The sequence below is a fragment of the Triturus cristatus genome, chromosome 3_2, assembly GCF_964204655.1.
Source record: "Triturus cristatus chromosome 3_2, aTriCri1.1, whole genome shotgun sequence".
In the NCBI taxonomy this organism is placed as follows: Eukaryota; Metazoa; Chordata; class Amphibia; order Caudata; family Salamandridae; genus Triturus; species Triturus cristatus.
Window position 1 is genome coordinate 1,082,496,515 of NC_140584.1, and position 15,752 is coordinate 1,082,512,266.

The window sequence follows — 15,752 nt, forward strand, 5'->3', positions numbered from 1 at the left end:
TCCTTGGGTTATTCCCGCCCTCTGATTCTCTGCCCACAGTTCCCCTACTTTTTTTCCCCCACTTCGACCACTGACCACAACACACCCTTGCAACATGGTGCAAGAGTGCTTGTGTTGGCGCAAGGCAGCCATTGAGCGCCAGCGCAGGAAAAGAGGATAGGAATGCGCCGTATATTGACAGGAATATTATAGATACGGCGTATTCCTGCTCTTTTCTTTTGCTGTAAGGCAGCACAGCAGGAAGGCCTGCAGCGCTGTCCTACGGCAAAATATTGTAAATGAGGCCCCGTGTATTAGCACGGCCACGAAGTAAGTTCCAGTTTGTTCTGTTGTAATAAAAGTTGGAAGGGCTGTAGATTGCCACCCGGTCGCTACGATACTTTGTATCCCAGTTTCAACTCAAAAGGCCTGGCATGGCCCTAGGGTATAAACAAAGGGCAGACTGCATAGTTTTGTATGTTTCCTGATAGCGACAGCGTTTCTGCTGCCTAGGCAGTGCCCATGCAGCGGACGCCACAAAAGGTTTAGTAAGACGTTTTTGTTTCTTTGATATTTTAAAGCTATTGATTTTCTAGAACAGCTTGACGAGTTCTAGGTTTTTAATTTTGCTTTCTGCCTCCTATTTAACATAAAGGATCCTGCACCATTGTAAGATGGCCGCCGGTTGGCCGTGACGTCCTGCAAGCTCGGCGTTCCTTCCAGCTTCAGAGGCTGTCCCTGTGCGCACGATTCGGTGCACTGCTGGCGTCACCTCCTGGCGGATGCCCCATGCGCCTCCTTCAGGGTTCTGTGGCTGTCAAAGAGAAACAAAATGGCGAGCCACGTACTGAGGACAGTTGGAGCGGGTCTGATGCGTGCTGGCGGGCACAGGGGACCGGGTGGCCTTGCGCTGAGGTGAGAGCTGGATGCCTTAATGCAGGTTATGTGAGGACGGTATCAGACAATTGTCCATTACGCAGCATCGGCTTAGCTCATCACGACCAACAGGAGCCCTTGTTTACTTGTACAATATCATACGTTCGTTAGGGTAGGGTGACGTTCTTATGATGTAGGGTATTGCTGTTCCCTCTGAGGCGTCTCTGTGTTCTGCAAACAAAGTCTATGCCCTAACAATAACGTGTGTACGTCCAATAACCTGGTCCCGTTGGCACGCAGGCATACTCGGCGTGGTCAGCAGAAACCTTGTGCTCTGTGTGGAGCTATGGCTCAGTTCTGTGCAAATTTAGTGTCCTTGTGCACTTGGTTGGTAGGTCGCCTGTCCTGCTTGTGACAACAGCACCCACCACGACAGCAGCAGGCACGTGCATTACATTTCAAGGTCACCCAAGGACTGCTAACACAAAGACGTGTACCGACCCCAAGCTCTATATTGTGGTTATTTATCCATTTTACGATTTTCTATAATGAATCGAATGTTGATTTGCCACAGTCATAGAAGCTCCTATGTTTGTAGAGGGAACTGGAGATACAGGTGGTACTTTCCACCTAAGTATACATATTCGTGCGCATGTATGTTAACCATATCGAACAATAGTTTACAAACACATACTAGTAGATTTATAACAGTTATCTTCTGTTGAACTAGTTCGTAAGTCACAACCCAAGAGTTATGTGCTTAATGCCTGCTCATTCTACCTTTTCTCATTTAACCATTCATTTGACCTTTTTGTATTTATGTTGGCACCAGTGGTCGAAGTGCATTAATAAAAAGTATGGGACCTGTGATGCTGCGCACAAGGGGGTGGAATAGGGAGTGGCGTGAGTGGGCATGGCTAAAACAAAATATTCTGCAACTTTTTTTGGTCTTTCACCTTCTGGTAACTACATATTAAATAACATACAACTTAAATGAAAATGAATATGTTAATCAGTGGGAAATGCATTATTGTACATTATGAAACCTGTTAGTTAATGCACAACACCAAATCCTGGTTGGTGTAGTGGAGAATAGTGACTTTTGTATGTTTAGTGCTACAAGGTAACTTAGCAAACACAATAAGATGATGGACAGAGTGCTGAAACGTTCCAGATACTCCTCCCCAGTCACAGATCTGGGTTGAATCCATCACAGTTCTTCAGCTCGCTAAGCTGCCCCAGTGTGGAACCAGCCATATGCAAATCAGTCTTGACCCTGCTTCTTATGGGAATAGTCCAGCTACGAATTGCCAGGGCAGGTCCTCCCTGGACCGGAAACAAGCATCATGGGACCAGTTTCGAGGTATCATCCCTTATTAGCCAGGCTAGCTTAAATCTAGTGGCAAAGTGAAAACTAGACCAATGTCTGGGAATACCCTCCTACTGAGGGCGAACAACGCAAACAGAATAGGATAATAGACGGAGTGCTGAAACTTTTCAGTCACTCGCCCCCAGTCACAGATCTAGGTTGAATCAATGATTGTTCTTCTGCTCACCAAGCCACCCCAGTTAGACAAGGTACCAGTCTGTGACAGAAAGCACTGTGAACATGCAAGTCATTATTTGAAACTTGCATTACACCCAGTATAAGATAGGCTGCTACAGAATGCGCGAAAAGGTTTAAGATAAAGTGTTTCAAAAGTATAGATTTTTTTCAGGCTGTTTGTAATGCAGTTTTTTTTAAATAACTGTTGTAGGAAGGTGGAATCTGACTGCATGGTTGCCCCCACTTTTATCCTAGTGTTTTGCTGGTTTTCGACTTAGTTTGGCTGGGATCTTGCTATTCAGGACCCCAGCCTATCTGCTTTCCTCTTTAAATTGATTACCAGTACTTTAGGTACACTCCAGATTGGATTCTGGGGTACCCTTATAAGTCCCTAGTATATGGTATACTATGTACCCAGGTCATAGGTACCCCAGAGGCCTACCAGGGGCTTCAGCATGTATTGTGCTACCTCTGGTAAGCCTTCAAAAATGACACCACAGGTCTGCTACTGCAGCCTGGGTAAGGTGGTGTATGCACCCCTTACTGAGAGATAGGTTTACATGTGCAGTGATATAGGTAACCTATCAGTCACCCCTATGGCAGGCCTTGACAATCCTGATGGCAGGGTGCTGGGTTTCATGTGAGAGGGTGCCCATGCATGGGCAGAGCCCCTCTGCAGCTTTCGGAACTTTTATTCCGGGGTTGTTTGTGATGCAGCCAAACCATATACTCTTAGGTGCATTATAACCTCGCGGTAAATGCTAACTTTGGAATGGCTGCATGGAAACATGTCGTGTTTGGTGTCAAACACCTTGGAATCATACCCCCACACCAGTAACTGGTGTGGGAGGTATGATTCCACCCTACTAGAGGGAGAAACATGACAACACCAGTATACCAGGTACCAGCTTAACAGACCCTGGCATCACAAAATGAATGCTGCCAGCCACAGACACAAGTCTACCCTCCTGCTGCTGGACGAAACTCCGGCAGGGGAGGCCTGGACAATAGGTTTGCTGTCACAGGGAGGTGTAACCACCTCCCAGACAGGCTTTAGTGTATTGGGGCTGGGAGGGTGAACCCCAAGAGTGCTTTGAAGTCTGCACTGGGGGCATATTTGGTGTCCCAATGCATAGTCCAGCTCAAACCGGTTGCAGGGACTACCAGCCCCTGCTCTGGCCCGAAACTGGACAAAGGAAATGGGTGTTGCCACCCCTCTTTCCTGACCCTCCCATAGGTGGGTCCCTAGAGTTTGTCTCATCCCTTCCTTGGGTATAAGATAGGAACCCCTGGCTACAGGACTTTAGATTTACCTGGACGCAACTCTGATACGTAATCCTGGAACTTCGATCTACAAGGTGCTAGATGACTGAAGAATCTCCCTTGGAGTAAAGGAGTTACTCCCCTGCAAGGCAGGCACCTAAGACACATCTGACAGGTTTGCATCGCCGAAGCTTCCGCCGGACTCCGGAGAATTTGCAACACAGGAGGTGGGTTCCCAGACTTCCCAGGGGCCGACCCGAGCTCCCAGCAAAGCTGAGACCCATAGCCCTCGTGGGGACTGTGGAACCGGAACCCCTGTACACCGTGCACATTTGCAAGTGCATATGCTTCTCGTCGATCCTTGAGGCTGTGCTTTGGGCTACTTGTAGTCCACACCCCGAGCAGTGTTTCCACCGAAGATTACTGGCCTACACTCACGAGTGTCCCGTGGGCTGGTATTGTATGATTCCTTTTGAGGTCCCTTTTGTGATCCCTGGTCCGTCGACTGGTGGGTCTCTGTGAAGGCAACTCTAACTTTAATTGAACTTACCTGGTTGCTCCAGATGTGCGCTGACTCTCCATCGCTTGCTGGTCTGCACCGAAGCAATTTTTCTCTTCCTGCGTGGGTTGCTGTTGCCAAGGCTTGTTGGGTTCAATCTGAGCTGCGACACCACAGCACTCGACATCCTTCGTGGGACAGCTCGAATCCAGCTCCTGGTCGTCGTCGACGCCTCCTGGTCCTTGTGGCTGCAGAGTCAAGCTTTTCCTCTTCGCACCTGAAACACCGACATCGGTGGGCATTCGTCTATCGTGTCCCTGGTCACTGGCAAGTGACCCAGACTCTGTCCCCTCTGCTTTCAGGTTCTTCTGATCTTCGATCCAGGCTTGGGTCACACCGGGCACTTTTCCTCTTCACGGCAGCAGCACTTTGCAGCAGAACGCCATTGAAATCAACGACGATTCCCGACACCATTTGACACCTATGCACCCGGCTTCCCTGGGTGAAGTAACTCGAGTACTCCGGTGCTCCTGTGGGTGTTGGCCCTAGTACCCCCTAATTCTAAAGGGGTTTGCTCAAAGTACTCTCCTAAGTGTCATTAACTTCTAAAATTCCAACCGCGACTTTCCCATAGAATAGTACGGGGCTCGTGCCTGCACCCGTCCCCCATGGGTCTCCTGTGTCACTACCTTGGGTGGTTCCTTGAGGTCCCAGCGATTCTACGTGCTCTAGGCACTGTGTCTAGCCAAGTCGTGGTTCTAATACCACTTTCTTAGTATATGGTTTGGTCCCCTGGGCCCATTGTATATTGTGCTATTTACTGTCGTTTTAGAACTGTATTATTGTGTATCTTGGACTCTAATCTCATAAAGAGATTAGTAGTGAGTGTTTAGAAATAAATACATATATTTTATATATACCTTGTGTGGTTCCCCTTTCATTTAGTAATTCGAGAGGTTGTAATCTGGTAAACCAAGCTGCTTTACACTCCTTCAAGACATAGCCTGACGGCTGCTTTCCATAGCTACCACTAGGAGAGCTTTCAATAGAGGTTATCTTTAAATCTATTCATCAATAAGGGTTGTTTGGACTGGTACAAGGTGCCCACTATAACTAGTGGACAGCATATACCAGGCCAACTTCTCACAACTGTCTCTTTAACCCCTTCGCTGCTGCGGACATTCCGCTGCAGCGCTGGGGGGGGCAGGGGGGCAGCGCGGCGGGCCTGTGCTCATGACGGAGCCGCTCCGTCATGAGCCACAGTTGAGCTGTGCTCATGACGGAACGGTTCCGTCATGACTCCGCCCATTTGCGTTGTCGCCCCGCACAGGCGGGGAAACAGCGCCGCGCAGGCGGAGCGGCCGCCGGCAGGATTGTCATGACGGAACCGTTCCGTCATGAGCACACGACAACCGTGGCTCATGACGGAACGGTTCCGTCATGAGCAGGGAAGGGGTTAAAAGCACACATTTCACAGCTTAGCTGGTAGCACACTTACCATACCCCTAAAAAAGAATGGATGTGTATGATCAGGAAGCAATATTTCTTGGTAACTGTCTTTTAAAAGCAAAAACTCCATCTTAGCTGGTAGCTCCCTTACAATACCTCTCAAAAAGAATCTGTGTCACCAAGAAACTTCAAGTGATTCCATCAATTAAAGCCAATACCGGCTTCCAGGTGCCCTTTACATTTGCAGATTGACCAGTTGTGCACATTTAGACTCATTTCAGGCAAGCAGGCACCCTGGTAAGAAGGCTCGTTTAGCTGTTTGCTCCTCCCTCTGTTTCACAGCACAGGAGGCTCCCTAAATGACACTTCAGGTGAAGCATTTCAGCTGTCGGAATTAACCGTCCTGGGATGATTGACTTTTGACAAAAAGTAGGGGGAACTGTTTTCCTAAAATTAAAAAAAAAAAGTATTGACACATCGTTTCCCTCAGATTCCCCTGCCCCTCAGCAACTGGTTGACTTAGTGTTTTTCAAATTCTGACATCTAGATCGTAATGGTGCTTATTGTAACTCTCTCAAATAGTTTGCAAGAATCCAGTATCCACAAGTTGATAGATATGATCCGTTGATAAAACTATTTTTTTATAGCTTAGTACGGCAGTTTTTGTCATTTTTAAGCACATTAAATAACAGCTATAATTACCCAGTATGATTGTAGTCCATATATATGCTTTGGAACGGTGAAAGTATGCTTTGGAACGGTGAAAGTATGTATCAACTGGAAGACTAATTAAATCCAAACGTGCTTATTTAGGATTTTGCTCGTAAAAAAATTTGTGGTGAATTTATTATGTTGCAGGAAAGTGACCGGAGTTGGAAAATTATTCAAAGTATGTTAAAATTAAGCTAGATTCACTGTTGATTTTCTTTGTCTTCGGTGGCTTCTGGTACACAATAGAGATCTTAAAATGTTTGCTGTAAACGTCTGAGCAAGCGTTGGCCAACTAACTGGCCAGTTGTGTTCTCTGAAATAAGTATGCTGGCATCCTTATTACAGAGAATGAGCGTCGGAGCAACCACATCTCCACCATCTATTTGAAAGCAAAGCTAAAATATGTTGCACATTCCTTTTTGCCTTTTACTTGTAGTTGTAGCGGTATATGTATTAATGGGACTGTATACCTAGGATTCTGGGTAATGGCAAAATACAAACAGGAATTGGCTAAGACAGTCAGCCAGGTCTTAGCAGTGAGTTTTTTTTATATTGAAGATATTTTATTAGAATTTTTTTTTTCCTAGTGTCAATCTTTTTTTAAAATCATAATTATCTCTAGTGCAAACTTATAGACCGTGGTAGTTTCCTAATTTAATGGGCTGTATAAATATAGCCAAAATGTCCTAGAAAAACCTCCTCACTGCAACTTAAGCATTGCCAAGCCAATAAGTCTTGCGTATGGCACCTATTGACTGTTAATTGGTTTAGCAAAATGTTACATACATTTAATACATTGCATGTATTGCGCTAGTAAGTACTTTTAATTTTACATTTGAAAACTCAATTTTGACAGTAATTGGAAGTTACTTCAGTACGTATTGGCAAAGCCAAGAGGTCTCAGATCTAATTGATTGAGCCATTGGGTTTTCCAATGCTTGTACGGGTACAGGTGATCTGCGCTGCATTTATGTGTTCCAGTGAGTTCTATCTATGGGAGAGTGTTCTTAATGGAGCACGATTGAGAGCTCTGGAGCTGAGACTTAAGAGAGTTTGAATCAGTGGGTCGATTACATGCTCATCCAATCCTTGGCTTCTCTCCAGTGGGCTCATGGTAATAGTCACATATGTACCATTTGTAATTACCAATTCTAATGATGTACCACAAAACAACTGCTATTCACACACCAAACTTCTAATAAGCATTCACAAACTCAATAAGTCTGGCTTGTTTTAGGTGTTTGTTTGTTATGTAATATGTTTGGATGCAACACCCAAAAACTCACGAAGAGGCACCTAAATGCTGGGCAGGAGGCATGCTGCATAAAGCACGGGATTGTAACCTACATGTTTTAAGCCATATCGTTTTTAGTTCTCGCCTGAGCCAGCGCATGCGCTGCTCTGGCGAGACGTATAGTAAGCGGGGTTTTCGTAGTGCTACCACACGGTTTTGCTGGCCTAGCGATTGCGCACGCAGCCGCCAGCATTTAGCGCGATTATTTTCACTTTTGCCGCACCACTCGCGTGCTTGCCATGGCACGCGCACCTCTCCTTTCACTTTTGCCGTCTTTCTAGCTGGTCCCTCGATCATTTGTTCCAGTCTCAGAAAGAGCTTTCTTCATATCTTTCTTGAAGTGATGCACAGACAGGATGGAATGTTTTGTTAAAAACTGTCAGCTCTGGCATTTTGTGGTTGTTTTTAAATGTCAACAATGTGCGCTTTACAAATGCGCGCTCAGCTATCGGCTGTGTGGGGAAATTGTTAATTTCTGATCTTCACTGCTTTGATTTACTAGTGAGATCGGGTCACTGGAAGTGTCACACATTTGGCTTTTGAATGTCACTTATATGCACAATGTATCCATAGAAATGTTACACATACGCAATCAGAAAACTTTGCAGCTATGGTTCAAAATTGTGATGTGCAGCTATCATTGCGGCGCTTCTAAATTGTGGTTCAAAACTCTCAGGCATCAATCACGATTGCCTCTATAATTCACTGTCCTGCACACACCCCTGTTAACAAAGTGTTCGCAATATGTATTATGATATATTTGTAAATGAAAGACTGCATAGATAAGGAAGTTGAAAGTTACAAAGTAGAAATGTATTTGAGTAAAGTTTCTATGTTAGTTTTTAGCACAGGAAGTTGAACAGTTAAATATGTACCTGGTATAATTTCAAAACAAGCATTGGTATAGCCAATAGGTATCGCTTTTGAGACCTTATAAGTATTTAGTTATGCAGCACAATATCCTTGGTGCAACAACATCAACTGTTGCATGGCTAAACACTTATAAGGTCCCAAAGGCGAGACCTATTGGCTATGCCAATGCTTGTTTAATAAGGCCACATCCCTTTTAGACACCTTCACTTAAAGCACTGTGTTCCACAATAGGCTTTTGCCTACTGCTAAAAGCTGTCTTGCAGGCAAGAACTAACCAGCATTGGCAAAGGCAATAGGTCTCGCCTGTGGGGCCTTTAAGTGTTTAGCAAGAGTTACTGGTTTGGCCATTGTGTTTAAGCCTAAAAGGCTGTAAGGGCTGCGACACTGTTAGTAGCCCAGCAGGTCCTAACTCAATAAACAATAAATGATCCTAATAAAAACTGTGTTTCTCCTGTAAACATTCCATCCCCTGAGAAAGTTTTATTAATTATAAATACATTCATATCACATGATCCTGCAAGCTAAGCACAGTTACAAGTACGTATTGGAAATAAACTGCAAATGCCATCAGTGGTGCGCGTTTAGTTCTGCTGTGAGCAGTGTGTTGCTCTGAGAGGGCTGCCTGCATTCTGAGACATGTGTACTTGTATTGCATGCGCTGTTACACAAACACAAGTAGGGCTGTGCATATGAGCAGGACTGTGCACTGTAATAACTAGTGTACAACAAGTCTTGCTTCACTGTTTTGTAACTACTGGGCCGTGTATTTTCTTAGAGTTGCACCTCATGCATAGATAGTGTGTGCGTGTTTACAGGGAACTCAGATTGCAGTGTGCAGTTGTTTGCACATTTAATGAGATGTGTAATGTTAGCAGGGCTCGAAAATTCATAAAAAATGCACTATCTTCAAAATTTCCTCATCCCAATGGAAATGCACTTGACCTCTAAATCTGAAAGCTGAGCAAATGTGACAAGTTAACAAGATTTAAAAGCATTTTTATTGCTCATTTACTTTGTGAGCAATCAAGATGCCTTTAAATCTTGCTATCTTGTCACATTTCCCCTGTTTTCAGAGGCAGAGGTCAAGTGTCAGTTTGTATTCCTACTCGTCAGTAAGGGAGAGTAGGACCTAAAAATAGCTTGTCCTGAATTAATCTGATTCGCAAATGCGAGCGGTCGAGTGAATTTTTCGAGCCCTAGTTAGGGATATTCTGCTGTACACAGGGGTTGCTAGGGCTGTGTGTGAGCATTCACTGGGAGCTCCGATCGTTGTGTGTAGAGAGTTGCACACTTATTGCGGCATGCATTGTCAGACATTCTGTTGCACACTAGGGCAGAGTGCACCCACAGATGCCTTTGTCTGCAGAGAGATGTGTGTGCACTCACGTTTTCTGCAGTTTGTAACGATGTTGCATACTGACATGCAGGACTAGGTACACTGTCATGTTTTGTCAAGTAAAGGCTATGTGTAATGCTGGTAGCTGTACACAGAGGCGTGTGCATGTTTATGCTGCTGCACTTGTGACGCCAGTTTACTCAGAATAAATGTGTCGTCTTCTGCTGTGCTGCATGCACTGTGTGGGCTCTGTGCACCGCCAGCCCATGTTTACTAACGGCAGTGCAGACTGTCACAGGGACTCACAGAAGGCGTGGTCAATGGTCACATGAAGTTCTGTACTAAGGGTCGCATGCGCTCTCAGAACTGTTGCGACGTGCACTGATGGTGCCTGAACTTTCAAGTGTTATGCACATGGAGGGCTCAGTGTACTGACAGTGGTGCGGGCTGGGAAGACTGTCAGTGGGACACACTGATGGCAGCTTACAATATCAGTGCAACAAAGCACCAACTTTGTCTTTTTTGCACCAACGACTGCATGCACTGTCAGTTGTGCATATTGAGGGCTGTGTGCACTGGCAGTGTGGCTTGCTGAGGGCTGTGCATTGAGTGGCACAGAGGAGATACAGAAGTAGAAGTGAGGCAGAGAGAGAAGGCTACAGAGGAAGTGGAGAGATTAACCAGGAGCAATGACGCACGCCGCGAGAAAGTGATCGCGATCAAAATGCTACCATGGCCAGCCTACAGCTTGCGTGCATGTGCGTGGTGCTTAATGAGCATGACGAGGAAAGCCACATGGCGGCTCTGCTCGTAAGCGCGCACCCGTGCACATGCACGCAAGCTGTAGGCCGGCCATGGTAGCATTTTTTGAAGGCCTTACTAAAAGTCTCGCCAGATCAGTGCATTCGCTGGGTCAGGCGAGACCTAAAAAGCACTGGTGTAATTTTCAGAAAGCATTTTTAATGTGGGCGGGGCATGTATATGATGTGTCTGGTGGCTCAGTACAATTATGCATTCGCACCAGAAATCTATATTTGACCTCATGGTCAAAGATTTGAATCCTATTGGATCCACTCACCATTTACCCTTTTGAGTACTACTGAGCTACGCAACAATAAAGATCTGTTATTCGGTGCCATTGTGCCCCATGGGGCATTGTGCCCTTAACAGACACATGGTATGTTACCCAGTGTTCATCAGGACTGCTTGAAACCAGAATACCCAAAACTCTGTGGAATGGAAGCTTTTAATTAGGGCAGAAATGGACCATAAGCTAGGCTGTTTTTCCACACAGTTACATATTACACATAAAATACATGGTTAGGTTTTTCCACACTGTAACATATTACGCATAACATACATGGTTAGGTTTTTCCACACAGTTACATATTACACATAACATACATGGTTAGGTTTTTTCACACAGTTCCATATTACATGTTCCTATCGAATGTTTGCCAGTGGGTTCAAAGACCTGTTCCACAGAGAAGAGGTCTTAACTGAATTATTTTCCGTAATCCACAATGCTGAATTTATTGGCAGGGTATTGGATATTTAGCTTCCCTCCACAAATCAAATGAATAGTTAACACAGCAATTCGTCTTTCTTTCAGTGCTGAAAAAAACGCTGGTGCTGCTTTTCAGAGCATTAATCAGCACACCTGACAAGCCGACCCTTGCAGGGTCATACATGATGCAAGTGTATACCAATGAGTAAACATTGTAAAGGCAGAACCTTGTCAGCAAAACCTTACACATTCTAACACTGCACCTTATTTTCTTTCTTTGTACTCCTTGTTACACCTAGTTCATAGTGTCAATGTACTACATAAGAAAAGCACATTATATACTGCATGTTTTTAAGTTCCTTACAATGTGCTTTGGATTTTAAATTTGATGTATTATAATAAACATTGCTGCATAAAACACATTTGAAATATTACTACATTATCCCCAACAGAAACACACATTTCTCAAAACATTGCCAGAGGTATCTGCAGTCTCAAGCAAACCATGAATACTAAACGGATGCTGTTCGAATGCTCCAAATCTTTCTTAACAGAACTAAAATCAATTAAAAAAAATCATTTGATATAAAAAGAATGCATGATAAGTAATGTGTAATATGGCCCTGTATTGCAGTCTTGGGGTTCAGTTTTTTTTTTTAATAGAGTTTTATATAGCAGGAACTAGACCCGAATCGGGTATCCGAGCGCTTTAAATGAGCACCAGTTTCGTTACAGGGACACGTTCATATTCATTTTTGTTTGGCACGGGGAGATTAAGTGATTTGCCCAGAATCACAGTATGTTGAGCGTCCTAGCCGAGACTCGAACCCGGTTATCCAGCTTCGAGGTCCACCGCTCTAGTGTAAGGCTACATCCTCTGACATTTATAAACCTAAAGGCCTTTTGGTTTATAAAAGTCACCAGAACCAATTGGTGGTAATATAAGCCCATAATACACAGTACCCGTTATTTATGATATACTTACATTATACATATTTACAACTCTAGTTAAAGTGAGATAACGCGCTTTTTATTCAAGAGACGCTCGCAGGTTTACAGTACAATAATACAAGCCCAATACAGATGTAAAACACATGCACGGTTTTGCACCACCGAGTTCACAGTAAATAACGACGCTGTCCTAGTTTAACAGTAGCAGACAGATCGATACAAAGGAATCCATTTCCCCTATCAACTACTTCACTGAGCAATTGAACTGGCGTTCACTTATCAAAGGAAACAATCCAATTAGCTGATTACTAGTTCAAATAAATATTGCCAGGCTGTGTTTGTTCTTTGTATCCCAGTGTATAGAAAATCTGACCTTTGGGATAGTCGAATCTACTCTCTTTATTCATTAAAGCGTCTAAGCAAGCTGGGCTGTTACTTCCTGCAGGCTCAGAGTGACCAAAATCTTGGGAGGGCCTAGCTGTGTCATCGCATGGCATCATACACTCACATCTGATTGTGCGAGTGTGTGTATGTGTGTGGGAGAGAGGGGAAGTGTGACACTGTGCATTTGCAGCTGACTGCGATTCTGTGTGTGGCTCTGTATGTGAATATGCGGTGTCTTTTTGCTAGATGTGCATGTACGGTTGTGTTTTTATGTGCGTTTGTCGGCGTATGTTTGTGCCTACCTTTGAACATTTTCTGTATCCAGGCAGGGTGAGACTGCATGGTTTGCCATTACCATCAATGGCGATGAAACATTGTTGGAGGGCGTGGGCGTTTTTTCTGGTTGGGTGTCCCATTTGATGTCCATGGGAGGCCTTTTTTTAGGTCTCGCCTGACCCAGCGCATGTGCTGGTCTGGCGAGACTTATTGAGAGGGCTCCAAAAAGTGCTACCAGGCCAGCCTAGAGCTACAGTGCATGTGCGCGGGCGCGCACGGCGCGCTTTACCGCGATTACTTTCGCGGTCGCACGGCCGCTTTGATGTTTGATCACTTTCACTTTCGCGGCCATACGGCTGCTTGGCATAGCCAATAGGTCTCGCTTTTGGGACCTTATAAGTATTTAGTTATGCAACTGTTGCATGGCTAAACACTTATAAGGTCCCAAAGGCGAGACCTATTGGCTATGCCAATGCTTGTTTGTTTGGAGGGTGAGAATGAGCCCAAAGTGATTAATACCGTGTTAATTAGACTGAGTTGAGAGGTGTGTCTGTTTCTGTGTGGCTGTGTGTGTATGTTTGTTTATTGTGTGTGTGGCTGTGGGTGCATGTCTTTGTGTGTGCTTATGTATATTAATGGATGTGTGTGACTGTGTTATTGTGTTCATGTACATGTAGCATGTCTCAGTGTCTTCAACCCTTTGCAGACCTACATGTCGAGGCCTTGCACTTGCTCTCAACAAGCACCAGGTAAACAGTCTGCTTTCACAAGCCTGCCTCCCACTTGGTCTGCGGCTCAAGCGAGTGTCAGGCCCGCATGAAGCGCTTTAACATCTGCAGTCTGTGCCGTGGTTTCAGATGGGCAGGCGCCAAATCGCGGCCAAAACTCGTGGAATTTAAGGTGGAAATGAAATTAGTAGCAACAGTCTTACCACAGGCAGAGTCAAGAGGAAGCAGGCACTGCCAGACTCCCAGGAGGGGTGAAAGCCTGAGTGTACAAATCCATCTGGCCCACCATCCGGTGTCCCCCAACAACAGTTAGGTTCCACGTCCCCCGCCCACGGAGGTGGAAACGCAGTCATTGGATTCTGAGTGAGGAAGCGAAGGCTTCTAAAGTAATCAAGTGTTACAAAGCACTGAACTGAAACCCATTACACTTGGTTCAGGCTTCTCTGAAATGGCGGCGAGCGCTGCTGCAAGCCTGCGCGGTTAGTCCACAAATCTCGGCTCTACAGATTAAAGTGGCGCATTGTGTGAGTTGTGGCAATATAGATGTCTCATTCTTCTTCCTGCCATCACACGCCTAGGTGCAGTGACCTAAGACAAGATAATAGCATTGAGGGTGTGAGAAATTTGCGTAATTACCTTTTGAATGATTGAGACATTTCTGTAAAATTACGTGAGATGCAAATCTGGTATTTTTGCTCCATTATTTGAGAATGGGGTTTACATTAAAAAAAGAACAAGCATTGTCCGCGCGATCATAAACGCGCGGCCGCGAAAGTGATCGCATTCGCGATCAAGCGCGGCGAGCGATGCGCTTAATGGGTATAAGGAGCAAAGCCTCTGCTCGTAAGCGCGCGCACATGCACTGTAGCTCTAGGCCGGCCATGGCAGCATATTTTTAAGCCCTCACAAAAAAAGTCTTGCCAGACCAGCGCATGCGCTGGGTCAGGCGAGACCTAAAAACTGTGTTGAGGTAAACTTGTGGAGTCCTTGGAGTCAAATCTAACAATTGTGGAGCAGAAAGAAAGAGCCTCCCGTTTGTGGTGCTCACTCTGCAGCGTTTATGGTAGGGCAGAGCATAGCTGGTGTTATGTGTCAGAGTGGGAAGACAAAAGAAAGCAGAGGACCTGACCTCTCCACTGCGACATACCAGGTCATGATTGTTGGTCTCGGGGTACAAGCTGCTACTGCATTTCTTTAGAAGAGGTTGATGCACACATTGTGCAGGTGATTTACTCCCTACCAAAGTAGATCCAAATATCCTCTGCTTCTCTGAGAGTCAAACGCAAAGGGAGAAACATGGCAAGAGGCAGCAAGGTGGAGCATGTGGGTTGATAGCAATATGAAGGGCGAGGGCGAAATCCCGGACGACAGTGGTTGGGCAAAAGGAGGGCGGGAGGAGCAACACCGGGCAGAGCTAAAGCAATAAGGAGGGCAAAAGTGGGAGAAGCAATACAGATGACACAGGGATGGAAGCAAAGTAATGGGGATAGAGAGCAATGTTGTCATACTTTTTCAAGATCTTTTGGAATACGGCCCGGGAAATAGCCTTTCTAGACCTACCTTGTCCATGTGCCAGTATGAGACAGAAAGCCAGTTAGACTGCAACTGTCCCTCAACCCACTGAGCAGTATTTGAATGAGATGCGTTTGAGGTAACAATCATTCTTGTGGAATATCTGATTTTTTTTGTGAAACCCAAACTCTTTCATGATAGAAAAGCACACTCAAGGAAACGGATGATATAGTTAAAAAATGAATTGTAATACTGCCCTAGTACACGCAATATGAGTTGTAGCCATTATAAAGTCAGACAGAATAGTAGCTGCAAAGTTTAAGAGTATTGTAAACAACAGAAATTATTCCAACATATTGGCTGTTTTGCTTTATATCAACTCGACCATAAGACATCCTTGGCTTACTAAGCTACACTCTGCACCAAAAGAAAAGCCTAATTAGAGTTTGAAGGATGGTTCACGCTCTTATACCTACTTTGAACAATGAAGTTATTGTTCAGTATAATAGGTTAGTCTGCTTTTGCCCGGTGGAAGGAAGACTGATAAGCCCCCTCCAAGTGAAGGCCA

At 45.0% G+C, this 15,752-nt stretch overlaps 1 protein-coding gene across 2 annotated transcripts in view; it reads left to right on the plus strand.

Annotated features, from left to right (window-relative positions):
- The first annotated feature begins 781 nt into the window (after positions 1-781).
- Positions 782-15,752, plus strand: part of NIPSNAP2 (nipsnap homolog 2) — a 115,938-nt gene continuing 100,967 nt past the window's right edge. For both annotated transcript variants that reach the window (XM_085649825.1, XM_085649826.1), the window contains exon 1: positions 782-894. In XM_085649825.1, coding sequence (XP_085505951.1) covers positions 812-894 — 83 coding nt within the window. In that variant the 5' untranslated portion in view covers positions 782-811. The remainder of the gene's footprint in view (positions 895-15,752) is intronic.